The 21,396-nt window shown below is 51.3% G+C and overlaps 8 protein-coding genes across 8 annotated transcripts; 3 read left to right on the plus strand and 5 right to left on the minus strand.

The window, feature by feature from the left end:
• Window positions 1-1,484: 1,484 nt before the first annotated feature.
• BDV17DRAFT_286748 (uncharacterized protein) lies at window positions 1,485-1,798 on the plus strand (the record flags this gene model as incomplete). Its single annotated transcript, XM_073761003.1, has 2 exons — window positions 1,485-1,676; window positions 1,736-1,798. 2 exons carry the CDS (start codon window positions 1,485-1,487, stop codon window positions 1,796-1,798), a joined length of 255 nt encoding a protein of 84 aa, XP_073620776.1.
• Window positions 1,799-1,871: 73 nt separating this feature from the next.
• Window positions 1,872-4,108, minus strand: BDV17DRAFT_70981 (pyridoxal phosphate-dependent transferase). Its single transcript, XM_073765002.1, has 8 exons — window positions 3,781-4,108; window positions 3,684-3,725; window positions 3,198-3,597; window positions 2,930-3,135; window positions 2,747-2,826; window positions 2,496-2,663; window positions 2,182-2,412; window positions 1,872-2,107 (listed from the first exon to the last, which is right to left on the minus strand). The coding sequence occupies exons 1-8, from the start codon at window positions 3,904-3,906 to the stop codon at window positions 2,026-2,028; spliced, it is 1,335 nt and encodes a 444-aa protein (XP_073620777.1). The 5' UTR covers window positions 3,907-4,108; the 3' UTR covers window positions 1,872-2,025.
• A 202-nt stretch (window positions 4,109-4,310) lies between these two features.
• Window positions 4,311-7,510, minus strand: BDV17DRAFT_278960 (telomere stability and silencing-domain-containing protein; the record flags this gene model as incomplete). Its single annotated transcript, XM_073759626.1, has 4 exons — window positions 4,311-4,487; window positions 4,518-5,848; window positions 5,907-6,416; window positions 6,688-7,510. The coding sequence occupies 4 exons, from the start codon at window positions 7,508-7,510 to the stop codon at window positions 4,311-4,313; spliced, it is 2,841 nt and encodes a 946-aa protein (XP_073620778.1).
• Window positions 7,511-7,754: 244 nt separating this feature from the next.
• On the plus strand, window positions 7,755-8,694 carry BDV17DRAFT_250948 (40S ribosomal protein eS10). The gene is made up of 4 exons (XM_073756376.1): window positions 7,755-7,820; window positions 7,878-7,927; window positions 8,014-8,174; window positions 8,245-8,694. Coding segments are annotated over exons 1-4 (465 nt in total). The 5' UTR covers window positions 7,755-7,818; the 3' UTR covers window positions 8,497-8,694.
• Window positions 8,695-9,172: 478 nt separating this feature from the next.
• Window positions 9,173-11,084, minus strand: BDV17DRAFT_286753 (sugar porter family MFS transporter; the record flags this gene model as incomplete). The annotated part of the gene is made up of 6 exons (XM_073761004.1): window positions 9,173-9,565; window positions 9,628-9,876; window positions 9,937-10,344; window positions 10,422-10,487; window positions 10,558-10,805; window positions 10,868-11,084. 6 exons carry the CDS (start codon window positions 11,082-11,084, stop codon window positions 9,173-9,175), a joined length of 1,581 nt encoding a protein of 526 aa, XP_073620780.1.
• A 298-nt stretch (window positions 11,085-11,382) lies between these two features.
• Window positions 11,383-15,753, plus strand: BDV17DRAFT_286754 (Hydantoinase B/oxoprolinase-domain-containing protein; the record flags this gene model as incomplete). Its single annotated transcript, XM_073761005.1, has 7 exons — window positions 11,383-11,530; window positions 11,602-11,661; window positions 11,723-11,908; window positions 11,957-12,048; window positions 12,101-14,692; window positions 14,751-14,952; window positions 15,047-15,753. The coding sequence occupies 7 exons, from the start codon at window positions 11,383-11,385 to the stop codon at window positions 15,751-15,753; spliced, it is 3,987 nt and encodes a 1,328-aa protein (XP_073620781.1).
• Window positions 15,754-15,756: 3 nt separating this feature from the next.
• Window positions 15,757-17,478, minus strand: BDV17DRAFT_298135 (uncharacterized protein). Its single transcript, XM_073763623.1, has 2 exons — window positions 16,737-17,478; window positions 15,757-16,673 (listed from the first exon to the last, which is right to left on the minus strand). The coding sequence occupies exons 1-2, from the start codon at window positions 17,434-17,436 to the stop codon at window positions 15,877-15,879; spliced, it is 1,497 nt and encodes a 498-aa protein (XP_073620782.1). The 5' UTR covers window positions 17,437-17,478; the 3' UTR covers window positions 15,757-15,876.
• Window positions 17,479-17,917: 439 nt separating this feature from the next.
• On the minus strand, window positions 17,918-20,218 carry BDV17DRAFT_286756 (LysM peptidoglycan-binding domain-containing protein; the record flags this gene model as incomplete). The annotated part of the gene is made up of 4 exons (XM_073761006.1): window positions 17,918-19,135; window positions 19,191-19,470; window positions 19,521-19,725; window positions 19,786-20,218. 4 exons carry the CDS (start codon window positions 20,216-20,218, stop codon window positions 17,918-17,920), a joined length of 2,136 nt encoding a protein of 711 aa, XP_073620783.1.
• Between the last annotated feature and the right edge of the window lie 1,178 nt (window positions 20,219-21,396).

Consider the following 21,396-nt stretch of genomic DNA (forward strand, 5'->3'; position numbering starts at 1 on the left):
CATGATCAACCCCTGGAGTGGAGCCCATGCTGGCCTGATGAAGACGCGTACGGCGCCACCCGAGTCTCTGCAGTCTGCCGATAAGCCCTAATCTAGCAGCAGCCCAGAGGCCTCTCTCGGCCTTTGGTGGATGGAAACCCTCGAGTGGAATGATTCCGGGCCCTATCAGGTCAGAGTCAAACATTTAGATCAGCTAGAAAGCCCCCACTGCCCCCGCCAGGTACGTACCTTGCATACGGACTGTATGACTAGATTCCAGAAGCCAAACTCCTAGGTACGTCAATATCGAGGAGACTTATGCTTCAGATGTGCGGCGACTAAACTGGCTTTGGCAACGAACCCCGAGTCGTTAGACCCGCAGGATAGAGTAGTGGGTCTGTAACTGTATCAACCTTAAATCCGAAGGTCATCATCGCAAATTAGCCTTGTAAACCCTTATCGCTATGTCCGAGTTCGAGTCTCGGAGTCTGTGGATGCGATGGAGGGCTACCGAGGCCACGTGACGGACAAGCCGGATCGTTCCTTCCCTGGAGGAGATCGTGCCTTCCCTAACAGAGGGCAGAGGGCTGCTCCTTCCTTAACGGGCAGTGGATCCTTCCCTTACAGACTGTCCAGATGAGACACTGTTTTATCGTCCTCCGCCGGGTAGACTCCATTGGAGACGGTCGATAGCCACCATGACCGGGCATGCTCAGCCTGTCAAGATGTTTTTGGACCATGGTCCAGCAGTCGACTACTAAGACCCGGGGCGGACTAACACCCCTGGCGTTGACTATCGGGTCCACGCGAAGGAATGAACAAGTGATCAAGCTTCTAGTTGAGTCTGGCGCAAATACCAATTGTCGAACTGCCGGTAAGCACACGCTGTTACTTCGTGCAGCCCGAACGGACGTGGAAATATCTACTTCAGATGGAAGGTCGTGCATAGTTGAAAAACTACAGGGGACAAACGCCAGCATCGCGACCTCAGAGGGTTCCTGCATGACTTAGACATTAGAGATGGACGCACACCGCTGATTCCCATGCTTGAAAGATCTAGCCTGCCTTCGCCTGCGCTGTCAGCGTGTAGTCAGTCTACTCCGTACGTGATTCCGATTCGCGATGAGGACACAATTCCCAGCCTGCCAATAGGCCGAACATAACAACAAAATGACCTCATGATATTGAGCCTCCATATACCCCAGACTTCGATCACCTGATATCTGACGCCAGATGTGCCGATCCATGCTCGACAATGTACGTAGGAGACAGTGGCAGTGATCGTTCAGTAGTGATCTTTCCAGAATCATGGTCTCGCTTATGACGTCAGAGCAGCCAAGCACGATCTATATAAAACATCCTCCACTCTGTCAACATCCACTCTTTCAACAACCACAATACACCTCTATCTAATTCCATCGTCTCAATCTACCAAAACAAGAAGCCTACCTATCCCCACCCCCACCTCCACAAACCAAATTACTCCAAACACAACCACCACCACAATGCCCAACAACCAGTGGTCCGACTCCTCCGACAAGGGTGCCACCGGCGCCGCCAAGTTTGTCACCTCAACACTCGGAAACACCGTCGGCGGTCTCTCCAGCACAGTTGGCGGCGTCGCGGGCAGCACGGGGAAGCCCGTTGGTGATGCGCTCGGTTCTGCGGGGACGGGACTCGAGGATGGCTTGAGGAATGTTGGTAAGGGCGTTGAGAATGCGGGACAGTGGAAGAAATAGATGGATACTCTATGCAGGACACTCTCGCTTGGGATGAAATGGTCTTTTTGGGTCTCGGGTTTTATGTGATGAGTTTATGATCTTTGATACCTGTTTTAATGATGTATACAAATGGTCGGCTTGATGTCGGCTTATACTTTCAAGCTTGAAATACATCTATATGTTTGTGCTGAGTTGCCCAAGTCTCCCTTATAATGCAGAACCAACAATCTCTATCCTGCAAACCAGGCAAGACGCCTGGCCTATATATAGCATATAGCCTATTATGATCCCGGCAAAAGAAATAGATAAAATCAGTCCTACAGAACTAATCACGCCGAATCGTAATCCTCACATCAACATCACCGTCATATCCAACCGTTTCCAGCCCTTTCACCGTCTTAACAAGCCTACTTGACCCGTTAGCAAAGCCAAAGCCACAGACCCAAAACAATAGAGAAGGAAAACGACAAGATAAACATACCGTGCTAACCCCTCCCTAAGAACTTCCTCCTCATGCGAAAAGACAAGCCTGAACCAGCCAAGCTCCTTACAATGTTCTTCCCCCGGATGCAAGAAGAGTCCGTTATCGAGAAACCTCTGCGCGAGGACGAATTCGCGCTCGCGACCGGATGACAATGTATCGTTGCTTATTATTGGCGATGATGGAGGCAGATAGGGCGAGAGGTCGACGTAGATGAAGAATCCGGCGTTTCTAGGGGTCCAAGACCTGGGTCAGTTCTACTCTGTATGCCAACATAGGCATATATAGGATAGATTTAGACGTTGGGCACCTACCCGCCCTTGATATAGTCAATACCCGCCTCGTCCAGTGCCGTCGTAGCTATCGCGTAAGAAGAGGCGAGGTCTTTCCGTGACTTTTCGATGAAACGAGATACAAGTTTCTCGTCTTGGAGGATCGCCGTGCCTACTGTCTCGGCTGTTCCGGAGGGACTGTGAAATCGCCTGCCCATGGTCTTAAGTAAGTATATTGACAGACGCTAGCCTGGGTGGACTATGGTTGGCCAAAAAAAAAAAAATCAACATACAGCATCGCCGAACACGCTCGACGGAGCTCAGCGTTGTGCGAGATTATGAAGCCGAGGTGGAGGCCGCCTGAGGCGAAGTCCTACATATGTCATCATATTAGGGATAGCTTTTTCTTCTTCACCAATATAACAATGCACGACGTAGAGTACAGGGGCTCCAAGTACTCGAGGTCAGATACTCACCTTACTAAACCCGTACAAAACATGCACAAGATTCAAATCAATCAACTCGGGCGTAGCAAGAGAAAGAACAGACCTAAACGGCACCGCATCAGGATCCCCCGAATCAAATACGCACAGCGCATAGATCTCATCGCTAATGAGATGGATCTGGTGCTTTTGGCAGAATTTCAAAATCGCGATGAGTGTTTCTGTTGGGTAGCAGCGTCCTGCATGGACTCCATGTTAGCACAAATTCATACGAGGAAAAGGGATATTCAAGAGTACAAACCAATAGGATTATGCGGATTCACCAGCACCAATGCCCTCACATTTATACCACCCCTCTTCGCCCCCTCAAGCGCCTCTTCATACTTCGCAATACAACCCGTTTGGAAAACCTCATACGGATCCGTATCCGCATAGACAACCTGCACGCCAGCCTCAACGCCATAATCGAGCTCGAAGCGGCCATACACGGGTCGGGAGACGAGGACGGCATCTCCTGGTTCCGCGAGCGCAAAGGCGAGCATGTTACCGGCCGCTGAGCACCCGTTGCATTTGATCACCATTTCTGGTGTTATGTGGGTCAAAGGGGAGAAGTAAGTGTTCATGTGTGTGGCTAGGGATGGTGCGAGGGGGTGGGAGGTTGCGGTTGAGGTGTAGCAGAGGGAGTTTGGGGTGAAGGTGACCTGGGGGTGTCATATCAGTATTACTGTATATGTTGAGTTGGAGTCTGGGGCGGGGGGTTATATGTCTTCAGTGTAGTAGGACTGACGTTTTCGTTTATATAGTCGGCTATATCAGCCTGGACGGGGCTCTGGGTTAATTAGATATCATGCTGGCGAGGCAATGGTCTCGCTCGAGGACTTTACATGCTCTGCCATTCCAAAGGAAATGATGCCATTGGGATTAGTTATTTTTCTGTATGTCGGTGAGACTGCATAGCGCCAGGGGATGTCGAAGGACGAGGCGTTCTTTTTACCGCGGAAGGAGAGCATGTTAAATATGCGATTTCCTGATATTGTTATATAAGAATGAGAGTAAGATGATTGTAAATGATAGTTCGTGGAGAAGCGAACGAAATGAATAAGTATAAGGTCAAGGCATGCAAGAATTAAGAATAAGAACCCTGTGAGCACGAAGATCCCCACCCCACTAGAGCTATTTATGACGCATATCAAGTGCCTGCTCTATACCTCGGTGCGTTGTGCTGGCAGATAAACATTATTGTAGATCTCATAGTTCAGTTCCAATGAAGAATAAAGTTTTATGCCGCAAGCGATGTAAATGGCGAGTCATATTATATCCCAAACACCGTTCGCTATGCTGTATGTCACTATATGGTAGAGTAATTTTGTACAGGGGAGATGCAAAAAACTAATCAGTATGAGCAATCAGCAACTCAGGCTCCGTGCTGTGTCCGTTTCAGATGTCCAACATTCTGGCGCCCTCGCGCGCCATGCTTCCGTCGGTCAGCTGCGTTCTTCTGCTGCGTGAACTGCCAGCACTCGATGGGTCGGCGGAACCCGATATACTTGCCATCAGGTGTGAATACTTCAACTTGCGGGAGGGATGGTGACTTGACGAGCTCTTCGCTGTCGCCGTTGACTTCTTGTGGCTGCGCCTGGACGGCTTTTGCACGAATTTGCGCAGTCAACTCGATCCAACCGACGCCTTCAATGAGAATATCAGCAGACATGACACGGTACGGTAAGGACGGCTGTTTCATCCCCCGTTCCATGGCCTTTGCAATTGAGATTGGGACGTGTGATTGGGTGACGTCCCAGTTTAGGTCGAATGTTCCAGCCGAGGAGATTGTTTGGCCTATTCCAGGTGTGACCATCTTTGTTCCGGGGTATGTGCGTTGTTCAGCTTGCATTTCTTTTGCCTTCTCTGTGTTTGTCAAATGGGCCTCGATGGGAAGGAAACAGGCGGCCATTATTACATGATCGGGACGTGTTGGGGTAATGCGAACGAGACCGCCGCCGAGAAGCAGAGACTGGCCCGGCTTGATGGTGTATCGCTCTGGTTTTCCCCGCTTCGTCATAATCAGGTCGCGCTTGTGATCGTCCACCACGTAGTCGGCTAAATTGCCGCGATCGAGACCAGGAAGATCGATAAGTTCACCTTTGCCGCGACCGAACGGGATTCGGATTGGTGAGACTGTGGTACCAGGAAGCGACGAGACGACCGGGAGAACAGGGTAGAGATCTTCCCTTGGAGCGGGTGGTAGGAGACCATCCGTTTCAAGTTCTGGCTGGTCTTGCAAAGGAGGCGCAGCCGATTCTGACTCTTCACTCCGACGAGTGACGAGTTCCGCGAGCTTTTCAAGGTTTCTCGAGTCTTTTGGCAGACAAGACTCCACAAAGCTGCTCTTTCCCGCGTTCGCTTTGCCCACAATCCATATGCCGCCTCCATGCTTGCGCATCTCCTCTTTTACTTTCTTCGTCCACCAGCCTCGGTGAGAACTGATCATGTATACATTACCCAAGCGGTAATCCTCAGATGGGATACCCAGCTTCTCACGGAGGACTGACCGGACGTATCCCATCTTCGAATCAACCTGCTCCTTGGTAGGCGCTAAAAGGTCCGAGCGAGTTATAACGAACGAGATCTGTGGTAGCTTCTTCCCGTGTTTATATTTTTCCGTCGCTGATCGGCGATTGCGCGAGCGCTGCTCTTGAATTGAGAGTTCTTCGTAGATACCGTCAACAAGTGACATGGGGAAGTCGGCCGCGTCAATAACGTGGTAGATATGGTTATTTCTATAGGGCGAATCATCGAGATATGCGCCGATGGAGTGTATCGTAGGCGAGACAGCGGCTACCGCTTTGTTGTGGTGTAGGAGGTCGTGACATCTATCGCAGACCGGTATAGGAGTGGCCGATTTCGCGAGGTACTGGCCGACGGTATCCGCTGCTTTTTCGAGCTTGCGGGCCTCTAGATAGGATAAGTTGTTAGACTGGAGATTGTAAAGCATATTGAAGATAACACCCACGTCGTCTCGGCTGAGGGGCGTCCTCGTCTTGCGATAACTTATTCTCAATAGCCGCAATCGCGTCTCGCCTCTCAGGAGTCTCTAACGATTCATTCAGCGCTTCACCTAAGAGTTTCCGCGTCTGCTTCCTGGTTTTGCCATAGTATCCTGGCTCGTTCGACTCGATCGTTTGCGCATATGCACCGCATCCTGGGCAAGTTATGGGGAGAATGAAGTTGTCAGGCTTTGAGGATTCGAGAGAATCGGCAGTATCAGTGGACAGGCTTCGTAATGGCGGTTTCGAGAATGTAGTTGATGAATCTAGACCGGAGGTAGCTGTTCGCCGCAGAAAGCGAGTTGCGGTATGTTGATTGCGGAAGAACCGCGCGGGCTGCTGATACGACCGTGGGAACCTCCACGCCGGCGAGAGGGCCCTCGGAGACATGCGCCTAAGAGAAGACGACATGATGATTGGAAACTCAAGGGTGGGAAGAACAGAAAAGAAGATGAGCGACGAGATCAGAGCGGCTTCTGGAAGCATTGTTGGTCCGCTCCGCCGTCCGTAAAAAGTTGCAGTGGCGGGACTGGCCTGACTACTGTCGGATTACATGGAAGCTAACAATTATGATAGGAAACATCATGGATTGATTGCGAAAACAAGGCTTGATAGCTAGATATATATATACGCTGGATCATGGCATGCAATAAAAGTTCATAAGATAGTAGAGCCCTCACAACACCACTTAAGCCTTTGCTTTCCCTTTTCCCTTTGGATCATTATCTTCCTCTTCCTCGGAATCACTCATAAATTCGTCATCCTCATCAAAGCCGATGTACTTCCTCGGTGCAGAAGTCTTGGCTGGAGCAGGTGCATCCTTCATCTCGACCTCCTCTTCCTCGCTCTCCGACGCAGAAGCACTCTCTTGCCCACTTCCCTCACTGGCACTGGTACTTGACCCGCCGAGAATAGCATCCTTCAGATTGTCGGTCCATGTACCTTCCTTCATAGCCGCAAGAACCGCTTCCCTAGCTTTCTCGTTCATCTCGTCCTTATCCTCCATCCACTGGCCGTCAATCTTCTGCTTCCCACCCCCATTCTTGATCTCCTCCTGGCGCTTCTCCGCGGCATCCACGACAGCCTCCCACCTTCGTCGGCGTTCCTCTTTCTCCTTCTTATCCATCTCGGGTTTCACTGCCAGATACTCCGCTAGCGCCTTCGCCTCGTTGACTGTACGGAGACGGCGGCCGTCTAGATTACGGCTGGAGCCGTTATCGTCGCCTTGGTTGCGCTTGCGCTTGCTTGACATGCGTCCACCGGCGGCACGAAGTTGGGATCCGAAACCACCCTTTCCTCCGCACATGGGGACGCTAAGGCGTAGGGGCAGAAGGGTTGTTTCGCCATCTTGTGATAGGAGATCGGAGACTGCGCGCGATGACGGGAGCAGTTGTTTGTTGTTGGTGGTCGTTAAGATGAGGGAGTGTAGCGGCACGGAGGGAGGGATATATGAAGAGACCTTGTCGCATAGGTCCGACAGAGTTGACGTCGATGGAAGCGCAAAGGAGACTGTCGAGGGGAGCGAAAGTCCTGGGAAGGACGAGCAAAGGACGTTAATATGCGACGCCATCTTGTCTGATATCTTGAAAGAGAGCTGTTGAGTGACGAAACGTCTGAATGGGTGTTCAAGAGTCGAGATCGAATGAGGTAAAGACCCACTCTGGAGGCAACTCCAGCTACAAGTCACATGATCACCCTCAAATCACATGATTCAATCTTATCAGCTTACTGATTAGGGCGCAAGCCCTGCCGGATCCGAAAGAGGAATCAGCGCACTTTTAACTCGGCAGCAACGCTCCACTCTTAACACTCCATTTCAACCAACCTCTTCGCGCGTTGTTAGAGCGATTCCCCGAAGAGCAACAGGAACTCGCAACAATGTAAGAATCGCCCCTTGATACAGAGTGACTTGAACTTCTTTGCTAACAATGCTCCAGGCTTATCCCCAAGGAAGACCGCAAGAAGATCCACGAGTACCTCTTCCGCGGTATGTGCACGAAAATTCCCTCGGCGGCCGCATCGACAAGAAATCGAGCTGCGAACGAAGTGAAACAATTACTGACGATGGAACAGAGGGTGTGCTCGTGGCCAAGAAGGACTTCAACCTTCCCAAGCACGGCGACATTGACACCAAGAACCTCTACGTGATCAAGGCCTGCCAGTCGCTCAACTCCCGCGGCTACATCAAGACCCAGTTCTCGTGGCAGTACTACTACTACACCCTCACCCCCGAGGTACGCTACCACAATAAGAAACCAAATTGCAACCACCATTGTAGCCAACACAACTAACAACACACCACAGGGTCTTGACTACCTCCGCGAATGGCTCCACCTCCCCGCTGAGGTCGTCCCCGCCACCCACATCAAGCAGCAGCGTTCTCACGCTCCCCCCCGCGGCATGATGGGCGGTGAGGAGCGCGAGCGTCGCCCCCGTCCTCCCCGTGAGGGTGGCTACCGTCGCCGTGAGGAAGGCAAGGAGGGCGGTGCCCCCGGCGAGTTCGCTCCTAGCTTCCGTGGCGGATTCGGCCGTGGCCGTGGTGCTCCCCCTTCGTAAAAAGTTCCTGATCGGTCTTCCAAGGGTCTTTGTGGGCGTTGCTAGTGTGGTTTGAGTAGGCTTTTCTGCCGTAAGGTTGGGAAGTCAGAAATTACTGCATATAGCGCGCTCTAAAATGGAAAATCAAAAGGACGTGTCATGTTTTTGCTATGTCTTATGGGTAGCTAGATAATTGACATGATCATGATTCAGCTTAAACTTCATTGGTACTGTGTCGTAGATGTAAACCTTGCGCTCGCTGATTAGGTATGGATGAGAGCAGCGCCCTCGAAGCAACAGGCTTGATTAGGGCTATCTGTCTTCAGGGCAATCTACAAACCTTATCTATTCTTCATTCTTGACCTGCGTCCCCTGTGCTCGACCTGGCAGTCAAGCTGAAAAGCGACCTTCCAATTAGGTAGCCATGGAGATAGGACGGAGTCAGACTGGCATACAGACTGTCTCCTTCCTATCAAGTAAATAAAGGGGGGTCCCTTGGCACCTTCCTTGACGTCGTGCACATATCTCACACCTGGGAAAGGCGCCATGCAGGTGGACGACTGCTCTTTCCCAATGTAAGCTCTTCTCACTCGGCCCTTTCCTCAATATGCAGGTTAGACTAGTATCAAGAAAGATTTCAAGTTGATCGCTTTCAAGAGCTCAGCGGTTTGTAATGTACAGTGGTTATCCTCGACGGTTAAGCCAAAGAACCAGACGACTCCCCCTTCACGCCAGGATCCTCCTTCTCCATCTCCTTCAACCGAACAACGTCCGTCTCCTTTTTCTCCTCATAAGCCCTCATCATCTGCGGCGCCCACCCCCTCCCCTCAAACAAATCATCCATATCCTCAAGCGGCACACCATTCGTCTCAGGCACGAGAAGATACATATAAATCGCACCCAGGACGGTCATTGAGCCAAAGAACAGGAATGTTCCGTAGGTAATATTGTCGAACATATAGGTTACCGCGTACGCGGTGTAGAACTCGCCGAGCCAGTGCGAACATGTAGTCATGACCATGCAGAAGGATCGCACGCGGGTTGGGAAGATCTCGGCTGCTATTATCCAGGGGAGGTTCCAGCCGACGGCCTGAAGAGTGAACGTCAGTTCGAATGGATTGTGCGCAAGTGTGAGTAAAGAGGGAGGCCTACATATCCCGCGCCGAAGATATAGATAAACGCAGCGGCGGAGTTACTAGCTGCGTTCTGGGGCTGGCTGGAGTTGAATGAGTTGGTGATTGACGAGTATGCGGCAACATAGTACATTGAGAATGCGCACATGACGGATCCAGCGAACAGGAGCGGTCGTCTTCCGAACCGGTCTATCAAGAAGAGGAATGTGATTGTCGCAACGACGCCCTTGACGATACCGTAGATTCCCGTTGAGAAGAGTTTCGCCGACTGAGAAGTAAATTAGGTTTTTCCGTACATGATAGCGTTGTTACTGGGGAGGGTAAATACCGAGCCCTGGAACCCTATAACCTGGAAGAACGTAACAGAGAAGTTATTCATGGCGTTAATCCCCGTGCTGTTCTGGAAGATCATGAGGAGACAGCCATGGACAAGACGAGGTATGATTTTCCTGTTGAACGTCTCGGATAGGACTGCCCTGAAGCCAGACGACGAAGTGATCAACAGCTCGTGCTCCATCTGTCTTTCGTAGTCTGCTAGTTCACTGGCTACATAGGGGTGTTCTGCAGATAGTTGTCGTAGCCAGACCAGGGATTTCTGTGCTTCCTCACGACGGCCACGAGTGTAATACCATCGCGGTGACTCGCAGAGGAACAAGAGCCCAATCATCATGAGGGTGGCAGGGATGAACTGGAACGTTATAGGGATGAACCACTGCCTGTCACCAGTTGGGGCAACCTGAATGCGGTATCCAGCGAGCGTTTAGCAAAGCAAACAAGAAATGGAAGCAATATAGTTTCACGGAGTGGTCTCACGTTTCTCTCGACGCCATAGTTGATCCAGAAACCAACGATCGTTCCGACTTGTACTCCAATTTCAAACTGTATATCCATCGAACAGGTTAGCTGGATACTCACCAAAGCAAAATGGACGAAACTCTACACAACCAACTATCCCACCCCTGGCAGCAGCAGGAGCGCATTCCGAGAGATACTGCGGTATAACGAACGTTGTACCACCGATGCCCAGTCCACTGACGAGTCGGCCGACGTAGAAAACGGGGATATTGCCATCGCAAGCAACCTGCATGACCACTCCAAGGTTAAAGACGCAACCCGCTGCAATCAATGTGACGCGGCGACCAAAGCGTTCGTTGAAGTAGTAGAACATCATGACTCCAAAGAAGGCTCCGCCCTGGACTGTTGTACACAGTTAGTGAGTCTCGTGGTACGCTTTTCTGTTCGAAGATAGGATATCATACAGGTATTGACCATGTGAGCTTGAATGGCGCTCGAATTCTGACTCTCAAGTTTGAACCTTTCGATGAAGGATGGAAGGGAAAAGACGCCGCCGATGAAAGCCAGATCATATCCGAAGATTACAGATCCGCCAGCCGCGGTGAATATAACCCAGAAAAGCTTCCAGTTGAACACCTCGGGGGGAGTTGAGTGGTCTCGGCTGTTGAAGGCGAACCCCATGATAGTGGCTTAGGGAAATATACAGTTGGAACTCGGTAGATGTATCTCTGCAACATGAATAAGGCTTCTTCTTGGGCTTTTCCAGAAGAGGGTTGTCCAGTCGTTGAGTTCTATCACAAAGATAGAGTCGCACAACATGTCGGTTTAACTGTCGCTGATGCGGCACGATATATATACATGGCATGGGACGCCGAGCATTGTCCCATGGGGTAATCAAACCTTATCTCCAGGGCCATTCCCCCATCACAGATAAGTTATCAGCTTGGCCTCGCGGTTTCTCGGTCATGACGTCCGACACATGGCGTTGGAGACCGTCGGGCCACATCTCCGCCAAGTTATTTCGGAGGCCTCGTCCGATCCTTTCTGGGAGGACAAGGAGGGCAAGGAGGACGGACAGCCCACGGACCATTGTCTCGGCGACCATGCGAGTGGATGGAGCTCCCGCCGTAAGTGTATATAAAGCGACGGACGAAGCAGCTGTTGCGGGCCAGTCCCCTAAGTTGACTTCCCAATAAAGTTCTCAGCATGGGTTCACTCGGATACGTTGCGCCAGTAGGCGATATCAAAGTCTCATTAGGTGAGCCTTCGGAGGACTGTTGATTTCGTGATCAGCGGCTCACGTAGATGTATCCCGGCAGATCGTGGAGGCACGTTCACGGACGTCGTTGTTATATACCCTGATGGCTCAGAAAAAGTCTTCAAGTTATTATCGAGAGATCCGAAAAACTATCAAGATGCCCCAATCGAAGCCCTGCGGAGAATAGTTGAGGAGGCCACCGGAGCCACAGTTCCAAGGGGCATACCGTTGGATTTGAGTTGCATAGGTGAGCAGTCTAGACCGGATATCTTTGCTCCAGCTAACGAGTAGCCAGGTTCCTTACGGATGGGAACAACGGTGGCTACGAATGCTCTGCTCGAGCGACAAGGCGCGAAGACGGCCTTGTTCATCACCCGCGGTTTCCGAGTGAGTCCAGGTCAACGTCCGCAGGTTTCACATCTGAACATAGACTCGACAGGACCTTCTTAAGATTGGGAATCAATCGCGCCCAGATATGTTTGCCTTGAACGTGAAAAGGCCCGATCTCCTATACTCCAAGGTTGTGGAGGTTTCTGAGAGAGTGACTCTGCACGACTCGACGTCCTACAGACGAATAGATGAAGTGAATAGACCACTTTCCGCCAACGGCGTTCCCCAAAATACCTGCAATGGCACGACAGTGGACTCTGATGATGTTGTCATTGGTCTCTCTGGCGAACGGATCCGCATTCTTGAAAGACTCAACACGGAGGAAACCAGGAGAGCGCTCAAAGATGCCTTCGCCGAAGGATTCCGTAGCATCGCCATCTGTTTTTTGCATTCCTATACCTTCCCGGAGCATGAACTGGCAGTCGCGGAGGAGGCCAAAAAGATCGGTTTCACGCAGGTTTCCATTTCCAGTCAACTCTCGCCGGCAATCAAAATGCTTTCTCGAGCAAACTCCGCTGTCACAGACGCCTATTTGACACCGGAGATCCACAATTACCTCGAGGGATTCAAGGCAGGTGTCGATACCACAAGCTTGCAGTCTGTCAACTGGAGAATCATGCAATCAGACGGTGGATTGGTACATCCGACAAAGCTGTCTGGATTGAGAGCATTGCTTTCTGGCCCAGCTGGAGGAGTCATAGGATATGCACGAACTTGCTATACGCCCAAGAACCCGAAAGCAGTTGTCGGGTTTGATATGGGAGGAACCTCAACAGATGTATCGCGGTACGCCGGGTCTTTGGAGCATGTTTTCGAGACCACTACTGCTGGAGTTTCCGTGCAATTTCCGCAACTCGATATCAACACGGTTGCTGCCGGTGGCGGTAGTGTGCTAGCATGGCGAAAGGGGATCTTGGCCGTTGGACCTCAAAGCGCTGGCTCCCACCCTGGACCTGCTTGTTATCGCAAAGGGGGGCCAGCAACCATCACCGACGCTAACTTGGTTCTTGGTCGTATCCTTCCCGAGCAATTTCCATCTATTTTCGGACCTTCACAAGACCAGCCGCTCGACGTGGACGCCTCCTATGATAAACTCACGGCTTTGGCTGAGGAGATCAACCGTGACCAGGGCACCACACTCAGTGTACACGAGGTCGCTAGCGGCTTCATCACGGTAGCAAACGAGACGATGTGCAGGCCGATCCGTGCTCTCACAGAAGCAAAGGGCTACGCTACGTCAGACCACATTCTTGCAGCATTTGGAGGTGCTGGCGGACAGCACGCCTGCGATATCGCTCGAGCACTTGGGATAACGAGGGTCGCGATACACAAATACTCATCCGTGCTGTCCGCTTACGGGATGGCGCTTGCGGACACCACTCAGGAGGAAAGGAAGCCTTGTTCCGAGATTCTTTCAGCTCCAACGCAGCCGCAAATACGGTTAGTGTTTGACGAGTTGGAAGAGAAGGCGACCAAGTCCATCCGGGAGACGGACCCAGCATGCAAGTTCCTCGAGTCGAGTTATTTCCTCAATCTCCGTTACGAAGGGAGCGACACATCTCTAATGATAGAGAAGCCTAGTGGCTCGTGGGACTTTGCCGCTAGGTTCACAGAGCAGCATCATCAGGAATTTGGCTTTACGCCAACAGGTCGGCAAATCATTATCGACGACATTAGGGTCCGAACAACGGCCAAGACAGTATCGTCTGATATTCCCGGGTTGAGTGAGCTGGGAACAATCAAACTGGCAGGACAAGCTAGATCGAAAGAGACAAAAAGGATGTTCTTTAGCGAGACCGGGATTATCGATGCCCCCATGTTTCACTTGCGGAATATCCGCGTCGGAGAGACAGTCCGTGGACCGGCTGTTGTGATCGATCAAACGCAGACAATTGTCATCACACCCAATGCTACTGCGACGGCGTTGTCGTCAATGCTGGTAATCGACGTTGAAACGCCTCCTGCCACGGGCACGGAACCGGCCATCGACCCTATCAAGCTATCTGTTTTTGCAAATCGATTCATGGGAATAGCCGAGCAAATGGGTCGTGCGCTTCAGAAAACGTCAGTGAGCACCAACATCAAAGAGCGCCTTGATTTCAGCTGTGCTATCTTCTCGGCCGACGGCGGCCTTGTTGCCAATGCTCCACATGTTCCGGCGATGTTGGGAAGCATGGCCAACTCGGTGCGATGGCAAATAGAGCACTGGTCAGACAACATCAAGGATGGCGACGTGTTTCTGAGTAACGCCCCCGCTGCTGGCGGTGCACATCTTCCAGATTTGACAGTCATAAGCCCTGTGTTTGACGCTGCCGGAGAGAAAGTGCTATTCTGGACAGCCTCAAGAGGTCATCATGCAGACGTAGGAGGAATTGTCCCTGGATCAATGCCGGCAACCTCCAAAGAGATCTGGGAGGAGGGAGCGGTTATTGAAAGTATAAAGATTGTCGAGAACGGGGTATTTCATCGCGAACGGGTCTATCAAGCGATGGTGGTGGCACCAGGTCAATATCCTGGGTGCGAAGGAGCGAGGTCGTTCCAAGACAACATGACCGACATCAAGGCCCAGGCTGCCGCTAATCAGAAAGGAAACAGCCTCATTGGTTTGCTTATCAAGGAGTATACCCTAGACACAGTCCTGGTAAGCATGTGCTCTGCATCTTCTCTGACGCATTACGACACTAACAAAGTCGCCGCAGTTATATATGGGCGGGGTTCAAAGGGCCTCTGAGAATGCCGTCAGAGAGCTTTTCAAGAAAATGGTCAGAGAAAAGGGCCGATCTGTTTTTGAGGCGGAGGATTTTATGGACGACGGTTCGGTAATACAACTGAAAATCAGCATCGACCCCAACTCGGGGAGTGCGGACTTTGATTTCACGGGCACGAGCCCTCAAGCATACGGTATGTAAGCCATTTCGGGCGCCTGTCAAAGTAGGTGGCTGATATGCTTTCCTCGACAGGTAACTGGAACGCCCGCGGGCTGTCTCCAACGCAGGTATCATATATACTCTGCGATGCCTCGTCGATGGCGACATTCCTCTCAACCAAGGATGCCTTCTCCCAGTCCACATCACAATCCCCGAAGGCAGCCTTCTCGCACCAACAAAGGAGGCGGCCGTGGCTGCAGGCAACGGCTTGACGAATCAACGTCTCGTCGACGTTATCCTGAAAGCGTTCGAAGTCTGTGCCGCAAGCAACGGCTGCATGGCAAACTTCACTTTCGGCCTTTCACAGAAAGGCGGATTCGGGTACTACGAGACAATAGCAGGCGGTAGTGGTGCTGGGCCCTCCTGGGTTGGAGAGGATGGTATCCACTGCCACATGACGAACACTCGCATCACTGATGCCGAAGTCCTAGAGCGTCGGTATCCCGTCTTGTTAAGGAGATTTGGCCTTCGGAAGAACAGCGGTGGTGATGGCCTGTTCAGGGGAGGTGATGGTGTTATCCGAGAAGTCGAATTTCTCATCGACATGCACACCGGCATCTTGTCAGAACGACGTGTTTTCCAGCCATATGGAATGGCAGGTGGGCAGCCAGCCGCAAGAGGACTGAACTTGTGGATTCGACGTAGCGGACAGGTCATCAACGTGGGCGGAAAGGCCTCATGTTACGTGAAGGCTGGGGACCGACTGCGGATTTGTACGCCGGGCGGAGGTGGTTATGGCAGTAACAAAAGACATGAAGGAAACAACGGTAGGTAGCAACTGATTCGATCACAAATGAAGCATTCAATCATTATCAGATGAACCTCAAGGATACAAGAGCTGGTTGATGAAGAAGAATCGAAAAGGCAAATGATACTATAAACCTCTAAATAAGTTACATTACATTGGGAAAGTCGCAACAGCAACGACACCTTGCTCTCCCACAATCTCTTTCCACAAAGTCTTGACATCGCCAGGAACATCCCACTGCGTCTGAGGCATGAGCGTCACGTAGCACCGGGCCGTATCCAGTTCGGCCGTGATGCGAGGGTATTCGGACCACTCAGGGTGCTCGCCGGGCTTTAAACATTCAAACGTGATACTATTATAGAACATAGAATTCGACCCCATTGAGAAGCGCAGATTCTGTAGTGATGACATCCGGAGAACCGCAGTGGCCATCGTCTTCATGAGAGGATCGAAAACCTGCGGATCTGGATGTGTCCTCCATGCATGGTGGGGGTCGTCGCCGTTCAAAAGGGCCTCTCTGCCTTCAGGTAGAGAATCACCATACTCGGAATTAAACGAAGAGTTTGAGTCAGAGTCAGAGTCATCGGCTGCATCATCCTGAGTGTTCTCATAAGATGCGTTGACAGCGGTAGAATTACCGGTATAGTACCATCGACCGTCGTAAGTGATGGGTGCTCCCTGGATGTGCACTCTCTCCAGATATGGGAATTGCTTCTGTCCGTTAAATAGTGCAGGTGAGACTAGCCAATCTCCAGTGAGGTTGAGGTTCGTCAAATGAGTGTTTTCTGCTAATTTCCGAATGGCAGCATTCAGCACATCCCCGTCTGGGTAGTTTGGATCATCCGGGCGGTTTTTGAAGTTGTGGTTGCGTGGAATGCCTTGTTCAATGTAGATGTTCAGTGTCCGCAGCTTGTTCAGTGATGGCGACTCCAATGCATTTGCAAGGCCTTTCGACTGTCAGTCAGTGAACATCTCGGATAATGAATACCGAGAACAGCAGTGGATCTTACATAGCCTGTGTTCATCTTGCATCTCCACCCGTTTGGCCTTGGGTGCGTTTAATTCCAGTGTCAACCGTTCCAGACCCGGCAATGAAGCGATAATCTTCCCAATAGCCGAAGGATGCAGTGAGCGTGCTCCATTGGGAATTTTCAACGCCTCGACAGACGTTACTGATTTAAGCAAAGAGGCAGCCTCGTCTAAAGTAAGGTAGTTATCTTCGAACGCCCATCGCTCACTCGATAAGCCAGACTCAAGCTCTTCCGGTCTCCGGCCAACATCCATGGGTGAGCTTGCAGCAAGAATTAACTCGACGCCCTGCGTTTTCCAGGATGAAATGACATCAAAAAAGTCGCGTACTCCTCTCCTAAACGCTTCATTGTTCGCTTTGCTTTCTCGCCGTCTTTCAAGACAGGAAAAGCGGTTCTTGCTGTACGTCGGCAGATCGATTTCATAGTGCAGCTTCCGCAAACAGTTTCTTCGTCGTGGAGACGAGAATACTTGGCGGAATTTATCCAGCTCGGTGCTGTATTTTTTGATGTCCGCCATGGTATATCGTTCCACGGCGCTTTGCCATTTGCGCGAGATGGGGGCGTACTGGGCGACGTTTAGAACGGGTTCTGGGTCCCAGGGCATGGGATCTTCGATTGGAGGGATTTCGAAGAGATGCGGAATGATTAATTCCAGAATTTCCTGACTCAGGGACTCCATTTTGGTGGGATGGTGAGCTAGATAGTGACAAGGATATTGAGGAAGTTGTTGTTGTTGCTGTTGGACACTTGGAGGGGTTTGGGAGAGACTTGGAGAATATAAAATAAAATAAATAATAAAAATAATAATTTTAGGTTAGCGGGCACTGTGGAGAACGAGATGCGCACTAGTTTTGAGACTAGTCTCGATCTAGTAAGAAGGGTCCACAGCAAATGGCGGTACCTGCCGATTATGGATCGAGAGGCTTTATTTCCAAGAAAGAATAGAAGGGAATGATTGATTATTGGCCACCACTACAACAAGCTAATAAAACCAATAAGTATGCACAGTACCAGCCTATCAGGAAAAGGAACCCGGGAAGACAACACCCCCCCCCCCAACAATTGCAGCCACTCACCGAATCAGCCCCGCTCCAGTCTCAGTGTTGTCTACCCAAGTTTCAGGCTGATATCCCCTCAGCAAGTGTCGTAGAGGAAGGCCTCTAGTCTGTGATTCCCACACAGTAAGCATAATCTGGCCAAAGCCCACTGCAATCAGTGTGTGCCGCGGGATTCCAGTCAAAGAACTCGTCGGGCGTGATGGAATGCTCAGTTGCAATGTCCACACAGGAGTCATTAGGCACCGCAACATACCACGTATCGCAGTTCGACGGTTGGCCGGTCTGTGTAGGGCCAGGAGCGACAGGGCCACTGGTGGTTGTCGGTGAAGCTGTCTCACTTGTACTCGTACTCGATGTCGGGATACTAGTGGAGCTAGTAGTAGAGGACTGGTAGCCTGGGCCGCGGACACAGTATTGGTATCCAGGCCAGAGACCGGAGCAATCGGACTTGACTGACGGGTTCCATTCGTAGAACTGGGCGACGGTGAGTTGGTATTCGTCGAGGATGTCCTGGCAGGTGTATCCGGAGCCTTCCCAGACATCGAGGTATTGGTCACAGCTTGAGGTCGTGCCCTCGCGGATTGGAGAAGAGGTGTCGTCGACTGGTGTCGGAATTGGCTTCTCGCCGTAGTAGTAAATGCCGCAGTAGCGAGTGTTTGGCTTGAACGTGCAGTTCGAGAGGCTGGTATTGCCTAGCGAGGGATTCCACGTTCCCAGATCTTCCAACGTAACGCCTAAGACGACAGCGGCTAGCTCGCACTCGGACTGGAATGTACTGTCGTCTGTCATATCGTTCTGATAGTGAGAGCCGTTGAAGTACCGCCAGCAGTCGTCACGAGTGCCAGAGGCTATCGGCATGGTGCTTGTAGTTGGCGTTGGCGCTGTCCAGTTGACGGTCGGTAGGGCGGTTGCTGGATCGCCAGTAATGCTGGGAAGGGTTGCAGTATGTGAAGTGTAGCCAGGTCTTCCGGAGTAGGTGTTGATGTCCCCGACTGGGAGGACACAGTAACTCTCATGAGCATAGAGATTGGTGCAGTTCTCATTGACTGATGGATTCAGGAATAAAAAGTCTTCCAGAGAGATCCCATATCGGAGTATGAGGGTATTGCAGTACTCGCCTACAGCGGCATCGTGGTACTTGGCACAGTGGGTGTTGGTGCCGTTGGCAATGTCAGATGGCACTGGGGCTTCTGTAGTTGTTGTCGCGGATGGTGCGACACTTACACCACTGGAAGGAGGCGTATACTTGTGTCCTGGCTGATTGATGCAGATCTGATCACCAACCATTTGGTCGATGTTGTAACAACCGGCATTTATACTCTGAAAGAGACTGTAAGTTCGCGCTCCAACATAAGTGGTGCTAGGGTCAACTTACAGGGTTCCAGGCCTTGATTTGTGGCACTGTCACGGATTGCGATTTGGCAATTGAGGAGCAAGTGTCATTGGTCTTGACAGTGTAGACATCGCACTTGTTGACGAGGCAGAGTTCTCCAGATGTGGGAAAGTCAGTACAACCAGAGCTAAGAGAGTTGTCTTGGAGCAGCCATGATGTTCCAATTCCTTGGGACAAGGAGATAGAATGGCAGTCGTCTTCTGCAGAGACCTGATAGGTTGTCCCTGCACAGGTTGGCTGCGGCTCATTTGTACTTGTTGGTCTGTTTCGAATGATTAGGCGATGTTATTCCATAGTACGGGTTAGACTAACGTGACAATGGTATTTTGCGTCGTGGTCAATGGATAGCCAGTGACACCGCATGAAGACGTCCTAGACTGGTAAACAGAGCTGGAGTACAGGTCTGGACCACTGTAGTAGGACGAGCCAGCCTGGAACTGCAGGTTCTTAATGAGACAGATATCACAGCCGCTCGTTACTGTAATGTCGCCGTAAAGCGCTCCAGCAGGAGCTTTGTCTGTTCATCCACGCAGTCAGTTTCGAGAAATTATGCATGGAGAATAATCGGCGGACTCACTCGGATCAGCCGCCGTGTCTGGGTCAAGATGAGCTGCATAGGCGGCGGCCACGTTATTGCAAAAAAGGTCGCCGTTCGTCAGACAGGTGAAATTGTAGTGGTAGCGAAGCAGGTCAGGAATGACAGCCACTGGCAAGATCTCGTCGTCGTATGCAGACCATGATTGCCCTGCGCAAGCAGAGTTGACCTCACTCTGGTACCCTGCCAACGCATCTGCACAGCTCGAGGTACAGGCCCGTTGGAGAGTAGTTTTGGGATAGAAAGACCCCGCCTTCAGAGCAGGGACAACAAAGTCACAGGCGACATCTGCAGAAAGAGCGTTGGCACAGTTGGTGGTCAGATTTGCCGGGACTGTATCAGTCGTGAAGATATTGACAGCATGTGAGCCTGCCCAAAGAGAGGATGCCAGCCAAAGAGCGGCGAATCTAAACATGTTTAACGAGTGTCTATGAAAAAAATCATTTGAAGGGGCTATTTCCTGGGAGCGAAACTTGGGCGAGGACAAGTTAAGAGGGCACAGCAACGGTAGGGAATATCATCAATCATCGCAGGACCTCTGTGAGCTTGTAAAATTACAATATCATACGCCGACATGGATATACTTAGTAGACTTCGTATAGTTCAGGCCCCCAATTAATGCCGGGGGTTCCTTCCCGATTGGGAGACCGGGGACTGCAATGGAGTGGAAGCATTGGGTAATAATGAGTCTAGTAGTAAGGCGACTAAGGCGAGAGGGCCACCGAGGCGTGAGTTCATGGGCCCTTATATTGGTCAGACCAGGTCAAGTAGTCAGGCACCTGCAGTCCTGCACAGTCTGCCGGCGTTAGTGGCTATACAGGGCCTGACCCAATGACGCTCATGACTGATATTGCAAGAACGGGTCTCTAGAATTATTATCCAATCACAAGTGATGATCGAAGAATGCGGTTTCATCAATAAGCTAAGCCAGGAGGATCCTCTTGTTAGCGAGAAATCAAACGCCTCCGAATCCCGATAGCCATGAACCAAACGCCCACTCCGAGAGATGGCTTGACAACCAAGACGCAGATCAGGGAGACTTGATCGAGCTTGGTGGACCGGCGGCGTTCGTGAGAGTGGGTCGACTGGTTCGGCCCCGAAGGCTGTGGGTGTTCCTGCCCCTGGGCTATACTGAAGGTAGTATGGCTATGTAGAAGGCTCTTCGGGTTCCACCCCCCTAAGGCTTCCCTGTGGAAAAATTCTTGCTGCAACTCGAGGGGACCTCGGTTGTATGGAAATCAAGAAGCTGATACCTCATAATAAGTCTGATCTTGATGGGAAAGCACCAAGAGACAATCTACGATAGGTTCGTCTAGGAAAAGATTATACTTCGCAATACTCCGTACCTGACCTTAGATCTCGTCTAAGATCTGAATCAGCCTGATCTCAAGTGCCGGGATTTCCCCCCAAGCCATAGGTACCTCGCAGGTGCAGCTCGGCTCGTCCGGAGGTCGTGTTTGGACCACCGAGAGCCTCCACCCTGAGACATCTACTAACGAGGCCTATATTATTATTTTATCACCATCTAGCTCGTAAGGCAGCCAGAATACTCCGCAGCTGCCACAAACTACTGCAGGCTCCTGGTCGGGCCCT

The sequence above is a fragment of the Aspergillus undulatus genome (genome assembly GCF_047715775.1).
Source record: "Aspergillus undulatus strain CBS 261.88 unplaced genomic scaffold BDV17scaffold_2, whole genome shotgun sequence".
NCBI lineage: Eukaryota > Fungi > Ascomycota > Eurotiomycetes > Eurotiales > Aspergillaceae > Aspergillus > Aspergillus undulatus.

Coding starts and splice junctions, on each gene's coding strand:
- BDV17DRAFT_250948 (XM_073756376.1), top strand. Junction 7,928..8,013: donor CCACGAGTACCTCTTCCGCG/GTATGTGCACGA, acceptor ACGATGGAACAG/AGGGTGTGCTCGTGGCCAAG. Junction 8,175..8,244: donor ACTACACCCTCACCCCCGAG/GTACGCTACCAC, acceptor AACACACCACAG/GGTCTTGACTACCTCCGCGA.
- BDV17DRAFT_298135 (XM_073763623.1), bottom strand. CDS start 17,436: ATGGAGTCCCTGAGTCAGGAAATTCTGGAATTAATCATTCCGCATCTC. Junction 16,674..16,736: donor GCAAGATGAACACAGGCTAT/GTAAGATCCACT, acceptor GACAGTCGAAAG/GCCTTGCAAATGCATTGGAG.
- BDV17DRAFT_70981 (XM_073765002.1), bottom strand. CDS start 3,906: ATGCTCTCCTTCCGCGGTAAAAAGAACGCCTCGTCCTTCGACATCCCC. Junction 3,726..3,780: donor CCTTTGGAATGGCAGAGCAT/GTAAAGTCCTCG, acceptor TAATTAACCCAG/AGCCCCGTCCAGGCTGATAT. Junction 3,598..3,683: donor CCGACTATATAAACGAAAAC/GTCAGTCCTACT, acceptor TGACACCCCCAG/GTCACCTTCACCCCAAACTC.